The 27,260-nt window shown below is 36.2% G+C and overlaps 1 protein-coding gene across 1 annotated transcript; it reads left to right on the forward strand.

Moving 5' to 3' along the window:
• The first annotated feature begins 23,342 nt into the window (after positions 1 to 23,342).
• On the forward strand, positions 23,343 to 24,938 carry LOC103221924 (putative olfactory receptor 2W6). The gene has a single exon (XM_007973366.3). The coding sequence runs from the start codon at positions 23,424 to 23,426 to the stop codon at positions 24,360 to 24,362; it is 939 nt and encodes a 312-aa protein (XP_007971557.2). The 5' UTR covers positions 23,343 to 23,423; the 3' UTR covers positions 24,363 to 24,938.
• The last annotated feature ends 2,322 nt before the right edge of the window (positions 24,939 to 27,260 follow it).

Genomic DNA, 27,260 nt, shown 5'->3' on the forward strand with positions numbered 1-27,260 from the left:
TCTCACTATTAAGGACACTGCATGTGCTTTCTCCTTTAACATGGGTCAATGGCCCTTCCTTCCTGACCAGGCCGTCTGTCTTACTTTTCTCCTTAGAACTCAGCTAAGAGACTGCCTCACCAAAAAGCCCTTTCACTGAGGATTAGAGAAGAAGGAGAGAATCAGTTAACTCTTTTCAAATTAATTGACTGCCTTACTCTGAGATTCAGTCCTTACAAAATAAATAAACTGCCCTCTCATCAATATAACATATTAGTGTATCCTGTTATGTAATATCCCCTCACATTCTGTAGTAAGGGCACAAGGAGGGGGGAAATATTTATCACTCAGGTAGGGAGCCCTGGAGCTGAATAACAATGATGCAGCCGGAAAGCAGTGAGGGGAGGAAGCTGGAGATTTCAGAGCACTGAATTCTAATATTCTGTCTTACTCATCTTTGCATACTTTCTCATCTTCTAAACAAACAGTTACCTCAAATATTTACCCACTCTTAAAATGATATCTTTAAATAGCTGTGGTATCCTTTTGTATTTCATACATTTTATGTAATTTAAATTCTGATTCATATCCCTAATTTTAGGATTAAAATGTTTGTCAACAACTAAAAAGCAAAACAAAACAAAACTAGGAAGTCCTTATCTGCATCTTTAAGATTATATCAAATAGGCTACTGAGTACTTACCTGTTAACACCTGCTCCAATTGCTTGCAATTGTGGCTAATGTCTTAAAGGTGGTAGATTTCTCTGCTTTCCAATAAAATCACATTGCCAGCATCTCCAGATACAATTATTCTCATTTTGAATAGCAAACATTCCATTGACTAGCAAAACAAAACATTTGAATTATGTGATATATCTAGCAGATCAGAAAGAGAGCGTAGCAAGTGGATTAAAACAGAAGTTAATGGAAGAGAATTTTAGAAAGCTGCTGAGGGGATCTTTATAGTTTTTATCTGTGATCACTTTAGAATGTTTTAATCCCTAGTTTAGAATACTTACCTAGATGAATACGCATCCTTACCTCCTTTCTTACCTGTGTATTGGTTGACCTTATATTTGTCATCTCCCTCTTGAATTTTCTCATTATATATTTTTAACATTAAAAACAGATGAGGCTCAACAGAGTCTTGGAAGCATCTTTTTAAATTGCACTGTGGAAAAAAAAAATCGAGACAAGAGAGGCAACAAGAGTTTTAGTCCCAAACCTGCCATCTGAAGTCACTGTATAATTGGGCGAGTTAGTTAATAGCTTCCGCTGTCAGTTTTATTTTCTGTAACATTATAGCGTTGCTATTTTCCTTACAGCATAAAAACTGTTTACTTCTATGTTTTCTTAAAGTTTCTCATATCCCTGTGAGATACATTTCCAGATATCGTCTTTTTGCTGGAGTATGAGAATGAATCATAGGACCATTTTCTCCACACAGCTGATACATTGTACAAGGAAGTTTGTAAAAGAAAAAAATTCCTGTTTATAAAAGATTAATTTTGTAGGTAGAAACCTGAAATTATATACTCAAAGAAATTACTTTCCCAAAGTCCTAGGTCTTGTAAGCAGCAAACTGAAGATTAGAACAAAAGACTAACCTTCTCTAAAGTTCTTATTTCCCATAGAAATTACAGATATGCTCAAAATAACATTATGTATAACAATAAAGCACCTAAAAGATGAAGCTAAGTCAGATTTTTCCAGCAGATAATTTGGTCTTTGCTGAGATTTGAATTACAGACTATAACATGAGTGCTTACTTAGAACACTCAAATTTTAATGTAATTTTATTTCATAATTTTTAGAAATGTTTTCTACTTACCTCCATTTTAAGCATTAGAGGTAGATCTTTTTTTTTTTTTTTTTTTTTTTGTATAAGAAGGCTTGAGTTCAAACAGGACTAATTTAAAGTGCACAGATAAACATCTTCATACATTTAGTTGTGTAATTGATTTCATGAAATTTTTTTACTTATTTTAATTCCACTCAATATGCAGTAAGTCCTGAAGTCTCTACTCAGAGTTAACTAGATAATAAGGATGAAATATTGCTGATGACCAGAATGTGGTGTGCAGCATCACATCACTTGGAATTTAGGGTGTCAACTGCTATTCTTGGAGGATCTTTCGAGTCAGTTTTGCAAAATGGATAAAAGAATTTTCTCTATTGATTGTATTGTTTGTTTTGATCACTGGCAGAAATCTCAATCACTGAACTGCAAAACCCCTCCCCGGCCCGGCGACCCCAGTTTATAGTAGTTAACAGCATACCCAGTGGGAAGAGAGAGGAGATGTCTATGAAGTGATGTTCCTCTTTCAAAACTGATTTGCTAAGCAAAATCCTTTCTCTAGGGACTGAATCCTCAACTTTTTCTAATGCAAAAGGAATGACAATGGGGACTAAAATACTTTATCAAAAAACACTGGAATTTTATGCTATTGAATTGAAGTTAGTTTTCTTCTGTAAACTATTTCATGAGTTCTTTAAAGCCAATTACTTCTATCAGGAGAGAAGTCTTTATTTTTATTACTATTTTTTTAAAATCACAGCTGCACATGCCAAGGGAATAATTTTTTTATTTTTTAAGACAGAGTCTCACTCTGTTGCCCAGGCTGGAGTGCAATGGCGTGATCTCGGCTCACCGCAACCTCTGCCTCCCGGTTCAAGTAATTCTCCTGCCTCAGCCTTCCGAGTAGCTGGGACTACAGGTGCGTGCCACCACGCATGGGCTAATTTTTTTGTATTTTTAGTAGAGACGGGATTTCACCATGTTGGCCAGGCTGGTCTCAATCTCCTGACCTCGTGATCCACTCACCTTGGCCTCCCAAAGTGCTGGGATTATAGGCATAAATCACCGCGCCCAGACCAAGGGAAGAATGTTTTTATTTCACGTGTAAAATCTCTAAGATGAGATCCAAGATCATGTTCCCAAAACTTTGATTTCTATATCAGAAAATAAGCTACCATTTATCTCAAGAAAATAGTGTATTAATTTGATTTATGGTATATTTTGTATAAAATGGCTTTTTAAAAAGTTAATGTGCAGCAATATATCTGGTATATATTTTCTTTGTTGGATTTTGAGTTTTCAGTCTCAGTTTCTAAGGTCTTCCTCAGTTCAGAATTGTATCTGGCCCCTTAAATTACCTGGTTTCAAGTTTATTTATAGTACAGTATTTAATCCAAACGTAACACTTTTATTTTCTATATGTTGTAATATGCAGATTCATTTAAGTTGTTTTCTAGATTAATAAAATTAGAAGACATATGTTTATAATTCTAGAAAAAATATTTGGTATCCATTAAATAGAAAAAAATACTTTTAACAATTTTGAAAAAATACTACAAATAGCTCAATAGGAAAATAAATTACATAGGCAGTTTAGAGAATAGCACATTCAAATGATCAATAGATATAAGAAAATATGATCAAGTTACCAAATATAGAAAGATATATCTTTTTAGTTCAACATCTCCTTCTGAGAGAAGGATATATTAAAGTAAAGATGATAAAGCTCCCCATTTTCACCAGATCAGAAACAAAAGGATAAATGAATTTTATTGCTAAGGTGGATGAAGGAAGACAGTTACTCACAGATTATTGGTGGATATTTAAAGTGTTATAGGCATTCTGGTGAGAAATATGGCAATAGTTGCTTACAAACTATATATATTGTCATTCTAGCACTGTCACTTCTGGGAATCTTTCCTAGGGAAAGGAAATTAACAGTATGTAAGGACACATGGGCAATGACGTTTATTGTAGAGATATTTTAATGACCAGAGATAGAGAAAAACGTGTTTTTTTTGGTAGATAGTTTTCTAAATAATTAATATGTTCACTGAACAGAATAATATGCATCCATCTAAAATAAGGAACTATAGGTCTAACAGACAGCTTGGAGATATTTTCCTGGGGTATCGCTGGGTGAGCAAATAAAGAAGCAAAAAAGATAAAAAACATGGTCCCAGTTTTATAAAATATTTAAGGCACCATAAATATGATTTTCTGTATTGTGTGTCTGTGTGAGATTACATAACAAAAGACCTTTTTTTCCCCCAGAATAGTAAGAAAGGCCACTTCTTACATAATTAACAAGAGTAACTTGGAGAGAGGCAGACAGTAATATTAGGAGGAGGAGCGGGTTGAGGAGGAGAAAGAGGTAGATGGGACATGAAGTAAAACTGGAAAGAGAAAGAAATTAAGATTTCACATACAATTGATTTTTTAAAAATGTAATAGCAGTGGTTACCCCTGAATAGAAGACCAGGAATAAGGGGAAAAATTGTACTGGTGTGTGAACTTTGTTTTTTTACAATATTTTCAAAAAGGTTTTATTTATTTATTTATTTATTTATTTATTTATTTATTTAGACAAGAGTCTTGTTTTGTGGCCCAGGCTGGAGTGCAGTGGCGTGACCTTGGCTTACTGCAGTCTCCACCTCCTGAGTTCAAGCAATTCTCCTGCCTCAACCTCCCGAATAGCTGGGACTACAGGCATGCAACACCATGCCCAACTAATTTTTTTGTGTTTTTAGTAGAGACAGGGTTTCACCATGTTGGCCAGCCTGGTCTCGAACTTCTGACCTCAAGTGATCCGCCTGCATCGGCCTCCCAAAGTGCTAGGATTACTGGTGTGAGCCACCGGGCCTGGCCAAGAGGTTGTAATTTAAATAAACAAAAGTATGGTTTAAAAAGAAAGTAAAGAACTAAGCAAGAAAATATGAATAAATATAAATATTCTGTAGAATGAACCAATTATGCAAAAATGGAAATGATTTCAAAAGTTCTGAAACTTAGAAACTATCAAGTGATACCCACTTATGCAAGTTCTGGAAGTAGGGAAGGATCTGCTGAATTTATTATTACTAGCCAGACATGTGCCATCCTTTCAAAGGATTATTTCACTCAGTCCTCATAAGTGCTCTCTGAGAAAGCAATTCACTATCTCCATTCTATAGATGTAGAAACTGAGGCTTAGGGTGATTAAAATAGAATGTGTCAGGGAACTGGTGACATAATATGGCTGTTCCACTTTTATTTATTTATTTTTGTATTTTGTATTTTTGTTGTTCTTTTCTTTTTTTTTCATGACTTCCTTCTTACCACTAGGACTTATTTTTCAGAAATTTACTTGTTAGCATTTTAAAATAGAAAATGTATTGAATATTAGAACAAAATACTGTAAGTAGCAAGGTGGGCAAAGTGTTTTCTGTCAGATAAATATTAAGGAAGCATGAAAGACTGGATATAACAACTTTCCCAGGAGAAATGGAGATAGGATAAGGACCAAATTTTACTAACGTTTAAAATGAACCCTTAGTACTGGAGTCCAAAGGTAGTGGGTAGTATTCTAAGAAATCAAAGGGAATGCTGAAACTTTCTCCAAACAAGGCTAGCCCAACAATAATTTCCTCAACTAATTCCATGTTGCCATAAGAAATCCAAAAAAGCAAAGCCTTCAATACAAAGAATCAAGTCCTGTTTTATAGTTCTCTCTCTCTCTCTAGATATACATGTGTGCATGTGTAAATTTTTTGAAGCATTTGTGTGTGTTTTGGACCTGATACCCACTACTCCTAAAGTTTTCAGAGGGTATATCCTCCAAACAAGAATATTCTCCATTTCCAGCATAACCATCACAACTAGGAAATTCACACCATTGCAATACTGCCATCCAATCTACACACCACATTTAAATTTTGTCAGTTGCCTTAGGAGTGTCCATAATCAACTTTTCCTTTTGGTCTAGGATCCAACTCAGAGTTATGTGTTGTATTTAGTTGTGATGTCTCCTTAGTTTCCCTATATCAGGAGCAGTTCTTCAGCTTTTCCTCATCTTTCATGACATGGTATTTTTCAAGAATGTTGGCCTGTCACTTAGTAGGTTGTCTCTCAATTTGGGGCATTTGACTTTTCTTCATTATTTATTTTTGGCAGGAATACAACAGAAATACTGTTATCTTCTCATTCATCATATTAAGAGGCATCTGATATCCATGTGTCTCATTATTTGAGATTTTTTACCTTTATTACCTGGTTTATGAAGTGTCTGCTAAGTTTGTCTGCTACAAAACTAATTAATAAGTATTTTGCATTTATTAACTGAGATGTATGTTGTAGAGAGTTACTTTGAAACTGTATAGACATCATGCTTGATATATATATATATATATATATATATATATATATAGACATCATGCTTGATATATCCAGGCATTGCCTGGATAAATTCCTTTCTACCTAGCAAAGGAAAAGGTGAACATCCTGAATCAGAGGAAATGACCACAGACTGGATTTATGGACTCCCAGGGCCCACATGAAATGAATTTAGGTGAAAACAGTATTTATCATTTGACTGCCACGAATCTCCACACTCAGTAGTTGACCAAGCAGAATCTCCGTTCTGGGGAGATTTCAGAGAATAATGTTTCTGTTAAACACTTGAAAGATGTATTGAACTCCAGTTGCATTATCTCTTTAGCCTGTGCATAAAACAAATTGAGATTGATGAATGAAATGGATTATTATAAGCTTCATAAGGTGGCAATTTTAATTAATTGTTACTTTCAGTTTGACTTGCTGTCCTATTTGTCCACCTTGACATCTAGCAACCTCTCACTGACACCTTGATTTTAGCCCACTGAAATAGATTTTTATCTTTTGATCTCCAGAACTGTAGGATAGTACATTTATGTTGTTTTAAGTCACCACGTATGTGGCAATTTGTAAAAGCTGCCACAGGGATATAATAAACTAAGTGAGCTAAATTTCAGCTTTGGAGAAGAAATTAACTGTATTTGAATGTTCTGCTTCTATTTCTGAATCAACTCATGAGACTGTTAGCTTTGTGTGTGGCTGAAAGCAAGAGAAAGATCTTGAATCTGTCCATCTATAGGTGAGCAATTGTGGCTTTTAGCTGTCATACCCAAGAAAATCCAAAAGTGCTTGATCTGTCTGAAGCAGATTGGAATGCTATATGGAGGCCATATATGCCTTGATAGAAGTATTTTAGCAGAGGCTACCAGATTTCTGCAGCACAGCCATGCCTTCTTTAGCAAAAAATGATCAACTGAGGGAAATAGAAAGGTAGAGAATCCTAAATTACACCTTTAAAAACAGGACATTCAGATCTTCAGGCTCACGGCTAAAATAAAATAAAATAAAATAAAAGGAGACCTCACATTCTTAATTGTCTTAAGAAATGTAGATTATAGATATATGTATATAGATATACACATATATCTGTGCATAATTAAATGCAAAGCTCTTTAAATGAATTGCTGAGTGTACTTTACTGATTCTGTGAGCTTATTTTGAAATAATTTTAGACTTAACAAATAAGTTACAAAAATAGTTGAGAGAACTCATGTATACTCTTCAACTAGACATTTTACATAATCATAGCATAATTTTCAAAGCGCAGGAAATTACCATTGATAAAATACTGTTAAAATTTTGCAAACTGGGCCAGCTGCAGATGCTCACACCTGTAATCTTAGCACTTTGGGAGGCCGAGGTGGGAGGATCACCCAAGATCAGAAGTTCAAGACCAGCCTGGCCAACATAGTGAAACCCGGTTCTCTACCAAAAGCACAAAAATCAGCCAGGTGCAGCAGTGCACTCCTGTAATCCTAGCTACTCAGGAGGCTGAGGCAGGAGAATCGCTTGAACCCGAGAGGTGGAGGTTGCAGGGAGCAAGATCAAGCCATTGCACTCCAGTCTGGGTGACAGAGCGAGGCTCTGTCTCAAAAAAAGAAAGAAGAAAAAAAAAGCAAACTCTCACAAATGTCCTTTTACTATCCCAGAATCTCATCCAGGATCCCACATTGCATTTAGTTGCTGTATCTCTTTAGTCTCCTCCTCCAACCTGGGACAGTTCCTCAGTCTGTCTTTCATGACTTTGACACTTTTGAAGATTATTAGCCAATTATTTTATAGAAGTACCTTCAGTTTGGGTTTGTCTGATGTTTTCTTATGGCATATATTGAGGTTATACGTGTTTGGCAAGAATATCATAAGAACGTTGAGGTGCCCCTTTTAGTACCTCATATCAAGATGTTCACGATGTTTTATTGTATTACTATGATGATAACTTTGAACACTTGGTTAAGATAATTTCTTCCAGGTTTCTCCACTGTAAAGTGACCATTTTTCCTTTTTAAATTTATAATTATCTTGAGAGGGAATATTTTGAGATTATGCAAATATTCTGTTTCCCATAATATTTTTGCTACTTACGTTGGTGTTCATCAGTGATTCTTGCCGGCAACCATTATTTCTGTAGCATCTATTTTCCATTTCTATTGCTAATTCTACATTTATTTATTGGAATTCTACTGTAAAGAAGAGCTGTTATTTTCCCCCGTTTGTTATTTGTTCAGTCATTTATTTAAACTCATATAGACTCATGGGTATTTGTTTTATTCTATTGTTTGTAGTCCCAATACTATCATTATTTAATTTACTGCTAAAATTGTCCTAGATTTGGCCTTTGGGAGCTCCTTCAAGTAGACTCATGTATCTTTTTAACATGCCCCATCACTATTTGAAAACTTCTATACTCTGTGTCACCACCAGCTGTTCTAGGGTCATCTTGGACTTTTACTTCCCCAGCCCTAGAATCAATAATTTTTCTAAGGATCCTTGGTTCCTTTTACTGGAAAATATATTTAGAAATCAAGATCTAGGCACCAGGTGTGCTCATTGCTACTGATTTGTTATTGCTTCCAGACTCTGTCAGTGAACAGAGCATACACATACATTTTTATTTCTGTACCTAGCTCTGTGTGTGTGTGTGTGTGTGTGTGTGTGTGTGTGTGTGACCACAGTTCATACTAATGCCTCCGATTCTAATCCAAATACCACAGAGTTTGTCTGCATCAACTCCCTCCATTCCTTTCTTGTACCTTCTTTCTTGGACAGTGAGAAATTTGGCTCTCATTATCCATAATATATGTACTTATTTGCTCAATTCTAATACACAAATAGCTTTAGAATTACTAATCCACTCTGTTGGGAATAACAATTTTACTAACTAGTGTACAATATTTATGTACAGTTCTTTTTGCTTTTATCCTTAGATGAGTCTGTCATCAGCAAAATAGTCAAGATACTCTTTTTCCCAAAGTTAATTAGGTTAGTTTTTTTTTTATTCCTTACCCTCTTTAACTTGCTTTTGTTGCTCATTTGTAATGCAGGTGGGTTAATTTATTATTCTCTGTATTTCTTTTGGGTACCTTCCATTCCGGTTGACTTTAATTATTTATTTAAATTTGGATATGTGAAGCATTACTATGGCTATAAAAGTTAGAACACACAAAATGTTATATGTACTTACAAAAGTGTCACTCCCCCTCAGCCTTTCAATTCCACTAATTCTCCCATTTTTTATACTGTATTCCAAATCACCACCTCCTCTAACCCTGTGGGTAACTAATCTCATTAGTTCCTGGTTTATCATTCCTGTCTTTCTTTTTGTATAAAGGGGCAGATATGTGTATCGTTCATTACATGTCCTTCTTTCTTATATGAAAGAACTGTAAGATAGTACATTATATGAAAGGTAGTATAGACTGGGTACAGTGGCTCACGCCTGTAATCCCAGCACTTTGGGAGGTCCAGGCAGGTAGATCACTTGAGGTCAGGAGTTTGAGACCAGCCTGGCCAACATGGCAAAACCCTGTCTATACTAAAAATATAAAAATTGACTGGGTGTGGTGGTGTGCACCTATAATCCGAGCTACTTTGGAGACTGAGGCAGGAGAATCGCTTGAACCTGGGAGGCAGAGGTTGCAGTGAGCCAAGATTGTGCCACTGCACTCCAGCCTGGGTGATAAAGTGAGACTTCATCTAAAAAACAAACAAACAAACAAAATAGAACGATGATATATAGTACTCTTTGCACTTTGCTTTTTCCATTTAACAATATAACCTGAAATCACTCTGTATTACTTCATACAGATCATCTTTATTCTATTTTAAAAGTCTTTTTAAAAACTTTTTATTTTGAAAAAGTTACAGATTTACAAGAAATTGCAAAAGTAATAATAGAGGTCTTTTGTACCCTTTACCCAGTTTCCCACAATGGAACATCTTACATAATAATAGTAAAATAACCAGGAAATTGACTTTTATACAATCCATAAGTTTTACTCATTTAACTAGTTTTACAAGCATGTGTGTGTGTATAATTCTATGTAACTTGTCACATGTAGCTTTGTGTAACTATTGCCACAATCAAGATACACTATTGTTCCATTTCTACAAATATCTCTTGTGTTACTCCTTTCTAATTACACCTATCTCTTTCTGTTCTCGATGCCCCATCCCTAACTCTTGGCAACCACTAATTTGTTCACTATCTTCATTACTTTGTCATTTTTGAGAATGTTTGTTCATAAATGAAATCATATAGCATGTAATATTTTAAGATGAACTTCTTTCACTCAGCATAATTCCTTTGACATTCATTCAAGCTGTTGCATGTATCAATAGTTTGTTCCTTTTTACTGTTGAGTTATATTTCATGACATGGAAGTACTATAGTTTGTTTAACCATTCACTCATTGAAGGACATTTAGGTTGTGTCTGTGTTTTGGTACTACAAATAAAACTACTATAAACAGCAATGTCTAGAATTTTCTGTGAGCATAAGTTTTCATTTTTCTGGGATAACTGTCAAGAAATGTGACTGCTGGGTTATATGGTAAGTGTATGTTTAATTTTTTAGGCAGTTATTTTCTAGAGTGGTTGTGCTATTTACATTTCTACCAGCGATGTATTATAGCTCATTTCTCTGTATTCTTGTCAGCTTTGGTGTCATCAGTATTTTTAAAAATTCTTCTATTAAGTATGTAGTGATATCTCTTTGTGATTTTAATTTGCATTTCCCTAATAGGTAATGATGTTGAACATATTTTCTTGTGCTTATTGCTGTCAGTGGTAAACATCAGCTCTGTGGTAAACATTAGCTCCTGTCTTTTGGCCATTTTCTAGTTGGATTGTTTGCATTTTCACTGTTGAGTTTTGATAGTTTTAAAAATATATATTCTAGTTAGGAGTCTTTTGTCAGATATATGGTTCGTAAATACTTTCTCCCTGTCTATAACTGTTTTTTAAATGCTTTTAACAGGGCCTTTCACAGAAAAACATTTTCAATTTTGGTGAAATCAACTTATTTGTTTTCCTTTTATGGATTACGCTTTTGCTGTCACGTTTTAACATTTACTGAGATTCTTGAATATGTTGGCTGATGTTTTTCATTGGTTTTGAAAAACTCTTAGCCATTATCTCTTCAAATTTTGCTTCTGCCTTGTATTTTCTCACTTCTCTTTCTGGTACTCTAATTATTTGTATCTTAAATTATTTGTATACATCTATACAAATCATTATGTTCATAATTTGTTTCTATTCTTTTTTTCTTTCTTGTTGTTAGTTTGGGATTTCTTCTACTTATTTGTCTTCCAGTCACAATTCCTGTATTATGAGGTTAAAATAAAACTAAAGGGTTTGGTAGGTTTTTTTGTTTTGTTTTTTTTCGGGGGGAGGGTTTGCCTTGAAAAATGAATTACATGCTAATATCCAGAACCTACAAAGAACTCAAACAAATTTACAAGAAAAAAGCAAACAACCCCATCAAAAAGTGGGCAAAGGATATGAACAGACATTTCTCAAAAGAAGACATGCATACAGCCTACAGACACATGAAAAAATGCTCATCATCACTGGCCATCAGAGAAATGCAAATCAAAACCACTATGAGATACCATCTCACACCAGTTAGAATGGCAATCATTAAAAAGTCAGGAAACAACAGGTGCTGGAGAGGATGTGGAGAAATAGGAACACTTCTATGCTGTTGGTGGGATTGTAAACTAGTTCAACCATTATGGAAAACAGTATGGTGATTCCTCAAGGACCTAGAACTAGAAGTACCATATGACCCAGCCATCCCATTACTGGGTATATACCCAAAGGATTATAAATCATGCTGCTATAAAGACACATGCACACATATGTTCACTGCGGCACCATTCACAATAGCAAAGACTTGGAATCAACCCAAATGTCCATCAGTGACAGACTGGATTAAGAAAATGTAGCACATATACACCACGGAATACGATGCAGCCATAAAAAAGGATGAGTTTGTGTCCTTTGTAGGGACATGGATGCAGCTGGAAACCATCATTCTCAGCAAACTATCACAAGAATGGAAAACCAAACACCGCATGTTCTCACTCATAGGTGGGAACTGAACAATGAGATCACTTGGACTCGGGAAGGGGAACATCACACACCGGCGCCTATTATGGGGAGTGGGGAGGAGGAGGGATTGCATTGGGAGTTATACCTGATGTAAATGACGAGTTGATGGGTGCTGACGAGTTGATGGGTGCAGCACACCAACATGGCACAAGTATACATATGTAACAAACCTGCACGTTATGCACATGTATCCTAGAACTTAAAGTATAATAATAATAATAAAAGAAAAAAAAATGAATTACATTTATGTATTTTTAAAAATAATTTCAACTTTTATCTCAGATTCAGGGGATACATGTGTAGGTTTGTTACATGGCCATATTTTGTAATGCTGAGGTTTGGGGTCTGATTGATCTCGTCATCCAGGTATTGAGTATAATATCCAATAGTTAGTTTTTTAACCTTGCCTTCATCCCTTCTCCCTTGTAATTCCCAGTGTCTATCTTTGTATCTGTGCGTACCCAATGAACATGCTGTATTTGGTTTCCTGTTCCTGCATTAATTTGCTTAGGATAATGCCCTCCAGCTGCAACTGTGTTGCTGCAAAGGACATGATTTTGATATTTTTAATGGCTGCATAGAATTCCATGGTGTGTATGTACTACATTTTCTTTATCCAGTCTACTCTTGATTGGCACCTAGGTTGAGTCCATGTCTCTGCTACTGTGAATAGTGCTGCAATGAACTTATGAGTGCAAGTGTCTTTTGGTAGAATAATTTTCCTTTGGATATATATTCAGTAATGGGATTGCTGGGTTTAATGTTAGTTCTGTTTTAAATTATTTGAGAAATCTTCAAACTGCTTTCCACAATGGCTGCACTAATTTACGTTCCCAACAACAGTGTAGCCAGACTAAATTTGTAATTTGTTATTATTTTACTTTTTATTTCTAGAATGCATATTTTATTCTTTTTTGTGTATTTCAATTCTCTGTTGAAAATTCTATAAGTTTATGTATTTTATCCATATTTTTCTCTAACAAAATAATCATAGTTATGATCAAATATTTGTTTGCTAACCTTAAAATCTGGTTCATCTAGGGATCTCTTTCTAAGGCCTCTTTAAAATTTTTTGATTATTGATTATATGGTCTTCTTGCTCTTCTCATGTCTAGTAACTTTTTATTATATACTAGACATTGTATAAGTGGACAATAGGAGCAATAGATGATGTTATTTTCCACCAAAGGGGTTTCTCCTTTAGGTAGATCAAGTAAGCAGATTTTCTTCCACTTCACTGTCCTTCACCCCTACTTTCATATCTCCTCACATACCAGCCACAGTAAGCATTTTGATTCTTTCATTTTGGTAAATTCTTCTAAATTATCACTTTTCCTTTCTCTCTATGTACATTTTGTTCTTTTTATTAGTAATTCACCCCTTAATCATCCATCTCTCTAAATTTTCTTCAAAATAAACTAAAATCAATGTAGAGTAAAATAAGTGCTAAAGTCAAACTGCAAATAAAGAGCTTCTGGTATTCTGCCAAATACAACAGAGAGGAATAGCTGTATTAGTCCATTTTCATGTTGCTGATAAAGACATACCTAAGAGTGCGAAAGAAAAAAAATAAGGTTTAGGCCAGGTGCGGTGGCTCATGCCTGTAATCCCAGCACTTTGGGAGGCTGAGGCAGTTGGATCACGAGGTCAGGAGTTTGAGACCAGCCTGGCCAAGATAGTGAAACCCCATCTCTACTAAAAATATAAAAAATTAGCTGAGCATGATGGCGGGCATCTGTAATTCCAGCTACTCAGGAGGCTGAGCCAGGAGAATCACTTGAACCTGGGAGGCAGAGGTTGCAGTGAGCCAAGATTGTACCACTGCACTCCAGCCCAGGTGACAGTGTAAGACTCTGTATTCCCCTACAAAAAAAAACAAAAAAGAAAAGAAAAGAAAAAAAGATTTAATAGACTTACAGTTCCACATGGCTGAGGAAGCCTCACAATTATGGTGGAAGGCAAGGAGGAGCAAGTCACATCTTACATAGATGGCAGCAGGCAAAAGGAGAGCTTATGCAGGAAAACTCCCATTTTTAAAACCATCCGATCTTGGGAGGCTTATTCACTATCATGAGAACAGCACAGGAAAGACCTGCCCCCATGATTCAATTACCTCCCACCAGGTCCCTCCCACAACATGTGGGAATTCAAGATGAGATTTGGGCAGAAACATAGCCAAACTATATCATTCTGCTCCTGGCCCCTACCAAATCTCATGTCCTCACATTTCAAAACCAATCATGCCTTCCCAACAGTCCCCCAAAGTCTTAACTCATTTCAGCATTAACTCAAAAGTCCACAGTCCAAAGTCTCATTTGAGATAAGGAAAGTCCCTTCCACCTATGAGCCTGTAAAATCAAAACAAGTTAGTTACTTCCTAGATACAATGTGAGTACAGGCATTGGGTCAATACAGCTGTTCCAAATGGGAGAAATTGGCCAAAACAAAAGGGCTACAGGCCCCAGGCAAGTCCAAAATCTAGTGGGGCAGTCAAATCTTAAAGCTCCAAAGTGATCTCCTTTGGTTCCATGTCTCTCATTCAGGTCATGCTGATGTAAGAGGTGGGTTCCCTTGGTCTTCGGCAGCTCCACCCTTGTGGCTCTGCAGGGTACAGCCTCCCTCCTAGCTGCTTTCATGTGCTAGTGCTGAGTGTCTGTAGCTTTTCCAGTCACATGGTGCAAGCTGTTGGTGGATCTACCATTCCAGGGCCTGGAAGACAGTGACTCTTCTCATAGCTCCGCTAGGCAGTACCCTAGTAGGGACTCTGTGTGGGGGCTCCAACACCACATTTCCTTTCCACACTGTCCTAGCAGAGGTTCTCCATGAGAGCCTTTCCCCTGCAGCAAACTTCTGCCTGGATATCCAGGCATTTCCATATATCCTCTGAAATCTAGGCAGAGGTTCCCAAACCTCAATTCTTGACTTCTGTCCACCTGCAAGCTCAACACCACAAGGAAGCTGTCAAGGATTGGGGCTTGCACTCTCTGAAACCACTGCCCAAGCTGTACATTGGCCCCTTTTAGTCATAGCTGGAGTGGCTGGCACACAGGGCACCAAGTCCCTAGACTGCACACAGCATGGGGACCCTGGGCTTGGTCCATGAAACTATTTTTTCCTCCTAGGTCTCCAGGCCTGTGATGGGAGGGGCTACTGCAAAGTTCTCTGACATGCCCTAAAGACATTTTCCCATTGTCTTGGTGATTAACATGTGGCTCCTTGTTACTTATGCAAATTTCTGAAGCCAGCTTGAATTTTTCCTCAAAAATGAGATTTTCTTTTCTGTTGCATTGTTAGGCTGCAAATTTTCCAAATTTTTATGCTCTGTTTCCCTTTTGAAGCTGAATGCCTTTAACAGCACCCAAGTCACCTCTTCAATGCTTTGCTGCTTATAAGTTTCTTCCACCAGATACCCTAAATCATTTCTCTCAAGTTCAGAGTTCCACAAATCTCTAGGGTAGGGGAAAAATGATGCCAGTCTCTTTGCTAAAACATAACAAGAATCACCTTTGCTGCAGCTCTCAACAAGTTCCTCATCTCCATCCAAGACCACCACAACCTGGATTTCATTGTCTATATCATTATCAGCATTTTGGTCAAAGCCATTCAACAAGTCTGTAGGGAACTACAAACTTTCCCACATTTTTCTCTCTTCTTCTGAGCACTCCACACTGTTCCAACTTCTGCCTGTTACCTAGTTCCAAGCTTGCTTCCACATTTTCGGGTATCTTTTCAGCAGCATCCCACCTTCCTGGTACCAATTTACTGTATTAGTCCATTTTCATGCTGCTGATACAGACATACCTGAGAATGAGAAGAAAAAGAGGTTTAATGCACTTATCATTCCACATAGCTGAGGGGGCCTTACAATCATGGTGGAAGGCAAGGAGGAACAAGTCACATCTTACATGGATGGTGGCAGGCAAAAAGAGAGCTTATGGAGAAAAACTCCCATTTTTAAAACCATCAGATCTCGTGAGACTTATTCACTACCACAAGAACACCATGGAAAAGACCTGCCCCCATGATTCAGTTACCTCTCACTGGGTCCCTCCCACAACACATGGGAATTCAAGATGAGATTTGGGTAGGAACACAGTCAAACCATATCAATAGTCAAGTGCAACAGGAAGAATTTTTCACCTGGGCCTTGATTCTTTCAGTATTATTTTTATAAGATGAACATCCTCATCTGAAAGAACATCATAAGGAAGGAGATATAGTTAAAGGAGTAATGATAATTATCAAAGAGCTACTGTATGTCAGGGACAATGCTAAATATTTAGTGTTTCTTACCTTATTTAACTTTCACAACAACTCTTCAAAGCAATTTTTCTCTCTAATGATAGTAAATGAGCCTTCCTAATTTTCGAGCCTGCAGTGATTGTTTCTGAGCTAGAGTTTCAGCCATTCTCTAAAGGCTATTCTTCTTTCTCTTTATTCCAGAGATGATTTAAATTCTTATTCTTTATGAAAAATGGTCAGTAGTTTAATGCATTTGGAGCATAAAACAAACAGGTGCTCTTTAGATAGAGTTGGAAATGTGAAGTTGGTACAGAACCACATCAATATTAAAGAATATGCATGTATTTCTCTAGATAGGGTCATTTCAGGACTTTACGTATGGGCATAACAAAGCTTATATTTTAGGAGGGCTCCTTTTGTAGCAAAGCGAAAGATGGTTTGAAATAGCAAGATACTAGAGATTAACAAAGGAACAGGCTAGCATAACAAATCATGCAAAAGTTAATGAGCTACTGAGCTAGCACAAGATGAGTAAAAACAAAAAAGTTAGTTGGAGGTATGAAAGACAGAAGTTAAAAGTAGCCCTAGAAACTTATTGAATATGAGCATTCAGGGAAATAGATGACCTAAGAAAATGGTGGTATTTCAAGACTTGTTGACTGGACAAATCACAAAGGGACAAAAATCAAAAAGAGCAGGTTTGAAAAATAAAGTTTGAAGAAATAATGGACATTTGACATCAAATTTTATACATACTTGTGATGTAACTATTATAAGTAATCTGTTCTTCACTTCCACAAAATCTACAATGATAACAATTAAATTGCAATAAAAAAAGACTGAATTAAATGTAATTGCATCTGATGGAAAAGATGACTGATATAGCTTTCATTTCTTTTCCTGAAGACATTCTATGATGTCATATTACAAAATGTTAAGTCGTATGGTAACACGTTGGGAAGCACTTCTTGCATCACATATAACCCTTTGATTGTATCATTTTATTTCACAGAAAGTAGCTTTCCATGACTATAATGGTTCCATCAGTTACAAGTTTAAATGTATTTGTAATGAGTTAGGAATGGTGGTGGGCCAAGAGTGAATAAAAGGGGTAGAAGCGAGGTGGCAAAAAATAAATTTAAATATTGCTTCTAAATTTTCTTCTTTGTTTAATAATTTAATATCCCTTCTTGAGTTAACTGCCCCATAAGGACCTCATCTCCTTCACTTCTCAGAGGGACTCATTATCTCAGATAGGAAATTCTTGAGAGCATCAAATTCTCTAGGTATATTTCCCTAGTTTCCAAGAGAAAATATTAGCTAACAGATAGTAATATGAGCTAATAACTGAATCTAAGCATAGAAAGCAATTATCAGGAGGAATAGTCATCTGACCATGCCAAGAAGTTTGTTGGCATACAGAATTAATATTGATTAATTTTGACTGCACCTCTATGTGTTTCAGTATTTCTGTCTAAAGAAAACAAGTTGCATGTCATTTGTCTGTAAATTAATGGAGATGATAGTCTTATCATTGTTTCTAGCTAATATATTCTATCTCTACTTATATAGTTAGTGGTATTAAGATTACATGACTTTAATAATGTTTATATTTAAAACATAGTATTTGACAAACTAATGACCAGATATTTTCTGTTCTGTTGACAAAAGTACCTGGAAATAGTCACTGAAGTTAGTAGACTATTAGCATACTATTAAAATTTAAATAACATTTTAAATGTACAAACTGCATTTATATGTTATATTTCATGTGTATCATCAATTAAAACCTTTGGTTGCAGAGGTAAAATGTAAAATTTATCTCCCTTAGAAGTTTTTGATAGGTAAATATAGAACATATGCTTTTGAGATACAGTTGTTTCTATATTATTTACCTTATGACTATAACAGATAATCAAGTGATCTGAAACGATTGCATACTGTTATTTACTGCCTTTTTAAAAAACCAAAACTTGTTAATTTATTCTGACTTAGCTGATGTCATTTGTCAGTCAGATTGATAATAACTGTCTTGAAATAATTTTATACCAAATTTGGCAATTTTGAAATAAAATTCTTTTAATATTTTTGGCCTTTTTAATATTAATTTTAAATGTCAAAAATCAATCTTTTTCTTTTTTTAATTCACCCTCCTCTTGATATACCTATATTTGTCTTAAATAGAAAACATTCAAGTTAAACTTTATTGTTAAGGATTTTAAAATTGCATAGAAAATTCATCTTAAGTAAACAAAATGGTAAAAGCACTTTAATAATAGCACTTCTTTGCACTGCATATACTAAGCAAGTGGTAGAGGATAGGAAACACAAAAAGAAACCAAAGCACACATATATCCTGGTACATCTTTTCCATGACTCTAGGTTCTGCTCTGAACTAAGTATAAGGTGGCCACTTTTGGTACCTTAATGCTTATTACTATGTACTGGTCTTGATGACGAAAATAGACTCTTGAAGATTTGATGCTGTCTCTTATCTCTCTCTTGGGTGAATCTGCATTGTGTGTGTGCATGCCTATGTGTGTGTCTGTGTGTGCTGGGAAGAGCGATATTTCCTCTGAGGAAATATCCCAGAGGATAACTGTCCCCCAAACCTTGTTAGGGATAATTAGTGACAGGAGTTTTTGAAAAGCAAGTTTTACTCCATAGGGTGATTAGAAAAGGAAGTATCCAATCCCATATCAACTCCGAACCCTATAAGGAGAGTTTCCTTTTCAGACTTGAATCTTTAAGTGTTTCCTGTGCTGGGTGTACATCAGAGACCCCCCAACTTCCCTCATGCTGCTTCTTATCTGGCTCCTTATCTGGGGCTGGGTGGTGGAGTATGTGGATGTACCTCATAGCTGTACCTCGGGTGATGTAACTATTGCGTGCTCATCAACATTCTCTCTTCATTCACTCAGATTTAGCTCTGCTAGGTACTGTTGCCCCTTTGTTTTTTTCCCATTCTTTTGGATTTCCTAAATGTCATCTTTCTCCTCTCCTTGTCTGCACTCTGGTCATCCCATTTGGACTTCCAAGTGAAGTCCCAAAAAGAGAAGCAACACAGACATGGCCTTTCTGAGGTTGCAGTCAAATTTGGTAAGTTAATGGTGTAGTAAGAAATGTGACCTAGGCCTCTAAACTACCCGAGGATCTGGTTTCCCTAGAACCTTAGGCTGTGGTCAAAATCATGGACAATTAAATGTATTATGCCAACACCTCACAGTCTGTCTATGCACTTTATTTACATAGATTTGGTCAAATTTTAAAGATTGTGGTGTAATACCATTAATGTTAGGAGGAAGCTAGAGAGAGATCTTTGAGTTTATTAGTGGAGTTATTACCAAAAACTTAATTTAGAGAGTAGAACTTAATGTATTAGAAAATCTTAAGAATAAAATTATGAACTGTAGTTCTGCATTGCATGAGAGTATGTTGAATAATGAGCTCTCAGTAATTGTGAGTGGTAAGTATTGATACTGGGACTTTGAACTCCAACATGGAGAGTCAATGAAAGAAACAAAACGTTCTTCTAGGTTTCTTATGACTTTGAATTTACCTCATTTTCCATTTGGCACAGAACGAGCAGCCTATCTAGCTATGAAGTGTGCCCACATGTTTCTTAACCCTGGGACCTGATAATCCATTCCTCCAAACTAACTAAGCAGTAAATCCCCAGTCTGGTTCTTTATAAGCTAATTAGCTAATAGTTGGTGTTGGAGTATTATTTGGTTCAATTTTTTTAAAATATTGTGAAATTTATATTACCTGGTCATGGTTACAGAAGTCACTCAAGAAAACAAGTTTGTCTTGTTTTCCAAAACAATAGTAACACATTTAAATGCCAGAACTGATGAGCTGCTTCACTATAATTAAATAGTTAATGTGTATGGCTCTTGTGAGAAAATTGTCATGTCACTGTATTTAGAAGCCATTCTATTGAATTCAAATAAGGATAGACATACACATATCATTTAAAATAATATTCTTGGCACACAAAGAAATTATGCATTAGTTATTTAAAGTCCATAAACACAGGAATGCAATTCTCACAAAGGGAAGGTTTGATAAGGAAGAGTAATAACTGAATTGATATGATCATATAAGGAGAAAGGCAGTGAACAGATGGCTTAACCACTTTGAATCAAAATGAAAAATTTATGAAGATAATCCTAGTTGAATAATCCCTGGTTGATTTGAGAAAGAAGAAAAATAATAAAACAACTTGGGTTTCTTATATTCCACTTTATGGCTGACAAACATTCATAGGGAAAATGCTGATTATGATAACTATGGAATGAGACAGTCACTGCCAATCACAGTCGCCTTGCACTTTCTTCCTGTAAGTACAGATGATGCCAGGCCTAGGCTTATTTTGGCAGCAGAGTTTCTGTGCCCAGTGAACTTAGTGTTAACCCATCCTAGCAGGCAAATTTTAACTGTATTTCTCATTTTCCGAATAAAAATGTGATTTGTTTCTCTGCATCTTTGCCCGTAAGTTACCTATCTACCTTATTCAATTTATAACCAGTAAGTCTTTTTATATTGAACTTTGTGCAACAAGTCAAAGGACATGAGTTTTAGTCAAATTTTACTATTTATTTTCTCTCTTTATGTGCAGATTTAGTATAATTACTGCGCTGCTCAACTCTACAGTGAGAATTGTGATTGATGAAGTGATCTTTGGAGTGAAATCACAGGGGATCTAGTCGGCTCCATGACCCAGTCCTGTGATCTGGGGCAGGTTATTTCATCACTCTCAATAGCTTAATGTTGACAAATAAAACTGCTGACCTCCTGGGACTTCTTTGAGAATGAAGTGAGGTAAACTCTATCACACAGTTAACATTAGTGCCTTAGCTCATAAGAGGTACATATCGGTTACATTAATATTTAAATAACTTGTAATTTATATTTGTAAAACATTTTGAGATATCTAAAACATAGAAATTTACAAAGACAAATAGAAGAAAACATGTATACTCTACCATTGAGAATTAATAGCTATTCCTTTATGGCCATATTTTCTTCCGATATTTTTAAAGAAATAAAACATTTTAGATAAAGAGAAAGTCCCAGTCCTTAATCCAATTTTCTCTCCAGAAGCATCCAGTATCATCAGTTTGGTATCGACCTTTCCAGTTCTTTTGTGGGTACCTATATGTTCTTCTTTAACCATTATATAACATCATCTTTTAAAATTCCCATTTTATCCAGCTAGATATTATCACATCCACCCCTTCACTACTGTAGAAACTTGTTGCAGCCTCTGGACTGATGATTTTGACAATCCTTTAATTTCCAGTGTCAACATTTGTGTGTGTGAGTGTATGTTTCTGCAAAGATTATGGTGACTTAAACTAAGTGTCAAAGTTTAATGTATGAAATCTTAAAGCTGTTGCTGGGAACACATGTCATAACATGATTTAATTATGGCAAAGCATTCTTATAACAGTGGGTTTGTACCCTGTTTTGTGCCTCTATGTACCTGAGAGATACAAAAGATTCCCTTTTAAGAGTCACAATGCTATTGCTTTTTACTAACTGCTTAGTTAGAAAAGTATTCAAAAATATTAGTAAGTGGGACTCTGCCTTTAGTTAATTAATATTATATAGTGCATTCACCTTAAGACATAAAATCACCACCAAGTAATTAAAAATGTAAGGAATGAAATCTTTTCATTCTATGAGATCATAAGAATCAGCTAAATACAATATTCGATTCGGCTTCTTAGAAGTGGATTCTTTGGGAGAATAAAATGTGGAATACTAGTTCCATTGGAATTGAGTTTGGGGATTGCCTTATTTCTGTCTTTCTATCTGTGTGGAAAAGCATTCCCAACATCAGAAAAGTCACTCAATCACAGGGTTTAAATACATCTCAGCGGTGTAAAACAATTCATCACAGAGGCTTTGGATAGGCTGAGGATATTGAGGTGATGATGTAAGCTTTTCATTGCTGCCTTGTCTGACACATCTATGTCAGTCATGCCCAGTAAATAAAATGAATAGGATCAGAGATATAGATATAAATAATAATGAAGTAATCTTCTTCCTAAAATTTTGCTTGATCGCTTACACCTTGTTGAGTTTAGATATGACTCTAGGTTTTCCAGTATTTATGAGACAGTATTTAGAATAAGATTTCACCTAATAGCAAGTCTGGTTCTCTGATCCAGAGACACACACCACTATTTATTTATTTCTTTTTTTGAGATGGTGTCTGGCTCTGTTACCTAGGCTGGAGTGCAGTGGTGTGATCTCACCTCCCTACAACCTCCACCTCCCAGGTTCAAGCAATTCCCCTGCCTCAGCCTCCCAAGTAGCTGGGATTACAAGCGCCAGCCACCACACCCAGGTTTTTTTTTATTTTTTATTTTTATTTTTTGGTACTGTTAGTAGATGTAGGGTTTTACCATGTTGGCCAGGCTGGTTTTGAACTCCTGACCTCAAGTTAATCCACCCGCCTTGGCCTCCCAAAGTGCTAGGATTACAGGCGTAAACCACCACCATGCCCGGCCCAATCCACTTTGTCTATCCAAGGGTCACGTACGGCTAGAAACATTTACTACTTCTCCATTTTTAAAAAAGGTGGAACATTTTGAGTGTTAATTCCCTTAGCTTTTGAAAGTAATTTTTTACATCCTGCCCAATTGAAAAACAGTGATGCAAAATGTTGGTAAATCATCACAGCCGGGAGCAAAAAAAAAAAAAAAAAAAAAGGAACTCTCCCAAATGCTCTGCTCCTCAGACCAAATAATGATTTAATCCATACCTATTAAAATTTTGGGTTAAGCATCCCACATATCTAAGGAAGTTGCCATTCTACTATTTTACCAATCATTCACTTTTGAAGGGCTATATCTCTGCTATTCACAGGCACTCATCTTTCTCTCAACAGGTAATATGTAGCCACAGGTGATGGAAAAGGATAATACAAGTTCTTTTGAAGGCTTCATCCTGGTGGGCTTCTCTGACCGTCCCCACCTAGAGCTGATCCTCTTTGTGGTTGTCCTCATCTTTTATCTGCTGACTCTTCTTGGCAACATGACCATCATCTTGCTTTCAGCTCTGGATTCCCGGCTGCACACACCGATGTATTTCTTTTTGGCAAACCTCTCATTCCTGGACATGTGTTTCACCACAGGCTCCATCCCTCAGATGCTCTACAACCTTTGGGGTCCAGATAAGACCATCAGCTATGTGGGTTGTGCCATCCAGTTGTACTTTGTCTTGGCCCTGGGAGGGGTGGAGTGTGTCCTCCTGGCTGTCATGGCGTATGACCGCTATGCTGCAGTCTGCAAACCCCTGCACTACACTGTCATCATGCACCCACGTCTCTGTGGACAGCTGACTTCAGTGGCATGGCTGAGTGGCTTTGGCAATTCTCTCATAATGGCACCCCAGACATTGATGCTACCCCGCTGTGGGCACAGACGGGTGGACCACTTTCTCTGTGAGATGCCAGCACTAATTGGTATGGCCTGTGTAGACACCACGATGCTTGAGGCACTGGCTTTTGCCCTGGCAATCTTTCTCATCCTGGCACCACTCATCCTCATTCTCATTTCTTATGGTTACATTGCAGGAACAGTACTTAGAATCAAGTCAGCTGCTGGGCAAAAGAAAGCCTTCAACACTTGCAGCTCCCATCTAATTGTTGTCTCTCTCTTCTATGGTACAATCATATACATGTACCTCCAGCCAGCAAATACTTATTCCCAGGACCAGGGCAAGTTTCTTACCCTTTTCTACACAATTGTCACTCCCAGTGTTAACCCCCTGATCTATACACTGAGAAACAAAGACGTTCAAGAGGCCGTGAAGAAGGTGCTAGGGAAGGGGAGTGCAGAAATATAGGAAGGGGTGATTAAATTTTGGGATTGTCTTTTGACCCATCTTCTATACATGTTGTTAGACCTAGCAAATATAGGAATGTTTTGGCATTGCAGAATGAAGAGGCATTTAATGAGATGGGGGAATTCAATGGTTTAGCTAGGTCAAGAAAGTAGGGACTGGGAGCAGCGGCTCACACCTGTAATCCCAGCATTTTGGGAGGCGGGAGTATTGCTTGAGTCCAGGAGTTTGAGACTAGCCTGAGCAACATAGTGAGACCCCTATCTCTATGAAAAACATAAAAAGTTAGCCAGTCATGGTGGTGCATGCCTACAGTCCCAGCTACTCAGGAGGCTGAGGTGGGAGGATCACTTGAGCCTGGGAATTTGAGGCTACAGTGACCATGTTTGTGCCACTGCACTCAGTCTGGGTGACAGAGCAAGACCCTGTCAGAAAGAAAGAGAGAGAGAGAGGGGAAAGAGAGAAAGAAAGAGGAAGAAAGAAGGAAAAAGAAAGAGAAAGAAAGAAAAAGAAAGACAAAGAAAGAAAAAGAAAGAGAAAGGAAGGAAAAAAAGAAAGATAGAAAAGAAAAGAAGAAAACATGTAAAAAATGTAATATTCCTCCTGAGTTGACAGTCACTTGTATTCCTTTCAAGTCCTTCTAAATCAAGCATCATCACCAGAAGCCTCCAAAATACTGGCCGTGAATATAGACACCAGCCATTTTTGTTCTCATACCAGTTTCTATCACAATTATTTAATAGGTCCTCAACAATATATGAAAAGAAATATCTTAGAAGGACTTAGTAGGTCCTCAACAGTATATGAAAAGAAAGATCTTCGAAGTCGTGCTGAAGAAGTACTTATTTTTTTCTAGAAAGTTCAAATGTGCTTTTATAGTGCCAAATGCTTGAATGAGAGCCAAAATAAATTGTTTAATTATCCAGGTTTAGTATCTCCAACACCATAACCAACCGTGGATTCCGCACATGTTGAATTATTTATATAATTGAGTTTAATGACATTTCTGTTTGATTTTCTGAGGTGATAGAGAATCAAGAAGAAAGGAGATAAAGCAAGACCATGAGGTGTTTGCTTTATATAGAAGGAAGAATTTCTTGTTACTACTCGATCCTTGTTATTACTTGTTAATGGCAAAAGAAAGCTAAGGAGTCTTCTTGATTAAAATGTTTGAAGATTATTCAATCTCTGCTTTTCCCATATGTTGTCAGGATAACCTTGAATAGAGGCAGAGAGAAATGAGATTAATTCTGGGGGGATGTTAGAATCTTAATGATTGGGTATTCCCCAAGTGTTGATTTCTTCACATTTACCTTAATGATAGCAGTACCTCAACAGTCATCAGGGAAATTGATTTGAATGGTTTGTGTCAAATGAATGGATGTCCACCTTAAAGGTAAGTGTGTTTCTTCAGATCTGACATATCATTTGAATCAATCTCATCTCAAAACTTTGGAAAACATCTATTATGTTAAAATTTCTGCAAATGAATAAGGGATTCCAAAATTTGGGAGTATTGCCAGCAGCATCATTAGGAACTGGATACAAAATGGGTTTAGCAATTTCTCAGTTAAGCTCCCTCAAAAATTTTAAGAAAGGTCAGGTTAATCTAGAAGCCTTAGAAAATATACCACATAGTTAATGTATTTTCCTCAAAACATATAATTGTCAGATACAATGTGCGTATTTACCACTTTTTGAGCTCTTACTCTTGTATTTTATCCAGGTGGATTATATTATATTATATTTAGATTAGTTAGGGTTTATGAGAATGGGGTTTGGTTTGGTTTTGATTGTGGAAGATATACAGTTATTTCCATAAGAAGGCAGAAAAATTAGAATATATTTGATTTTTCCTACATTACACTGAGTAAAATATGATATTTGTCCATGATGATGTTTATTAAAGGAATCAATTCAGCCAACAAAATTGAGACCCACAGCTTAGCATTTTCCATCTCTTCTACTAGAAAACAACTTATGGTATGCGTCTTACTAGCATGTATATACTATACATTTCTAAATAAATAAAAGTCCTTTTAGAATCATTCTCTAAAAACAATGATTATATTAATTTTTTATAATCTCCATACTGTTTAGACATGCATTACTTTAGAATTCATAGGTAAGACAGAAGATTAAAAAAACAGAGTATAAATCTCTATAGATACATTGATTTTGGAAGCACCCTGTGGAATTTCTGACTAATTTTCTTCAAAACTTTATTTTTTCTCCATAAGCTTTATGTTAATTACACTCTCTTCTAAAAAACTTAGAATCATTATTATAGGTTTTAGGGAATAATCAGTGTTAGATCTCAAGGGAAAAATGTCCTTAATAACATTGGTTATGTCCTTAAAAACACTAACATGGCCCAGCATCACCTTTTACTTAGTTTGTAGGATAGTTTATAAAGTTGACATAGCTTACTTAGGCATAAAGTGAGTTGAATCAAATATATTCTAATAGTTCTGCCTTCTCATGGGAATCACATAATACTGCCTATAATTTTAAAAAAATCAGAAACATTTTATTTTTATCCTCTACAGATTCTTCCTTTTGCTAATCTATGACTCATTCTTACAGTCTGGTCTTTTACAGAGACAGAGCAGATGGAGGTTTAGATAAAAGAGCATCAGGATCCAACCCACTGTGCACAATTGCATATCTCTTAGCCATGATGCTGAAACTAACTCCTGGAGAAATAAATATTACATATATGCCTCTGTGCATGTTTTTCTACTCACTGTGATTTTGAATTATGATCTATAAGAGGACAGCTCAATGAGTGCCTATTAATCAGATTAGCACATCACTTTCCATCTTGTTGTCTTGATGGGTAATACAACAGCCATGAAGACAACTTTCATCTATTTTATATTTTGTCTGTTTTCAAGGTTT

Source organism: Chlorocebus sabaeus, chromosome 17 (assembly GCF_047675955.1).
Source record: "Chlorocebus sabaeus isolate Y175 chromosome 17, mChlSab1.0.hap1, whole genome shotgun sequence".
NCBI classification, from domain to species: domain Eukaryota; kingdom Metazoa; phylum Chordata; class Mammalia; order Primates; family Cercopithecidae; genus Chlorocebus; species Chlorocebus sabaeus.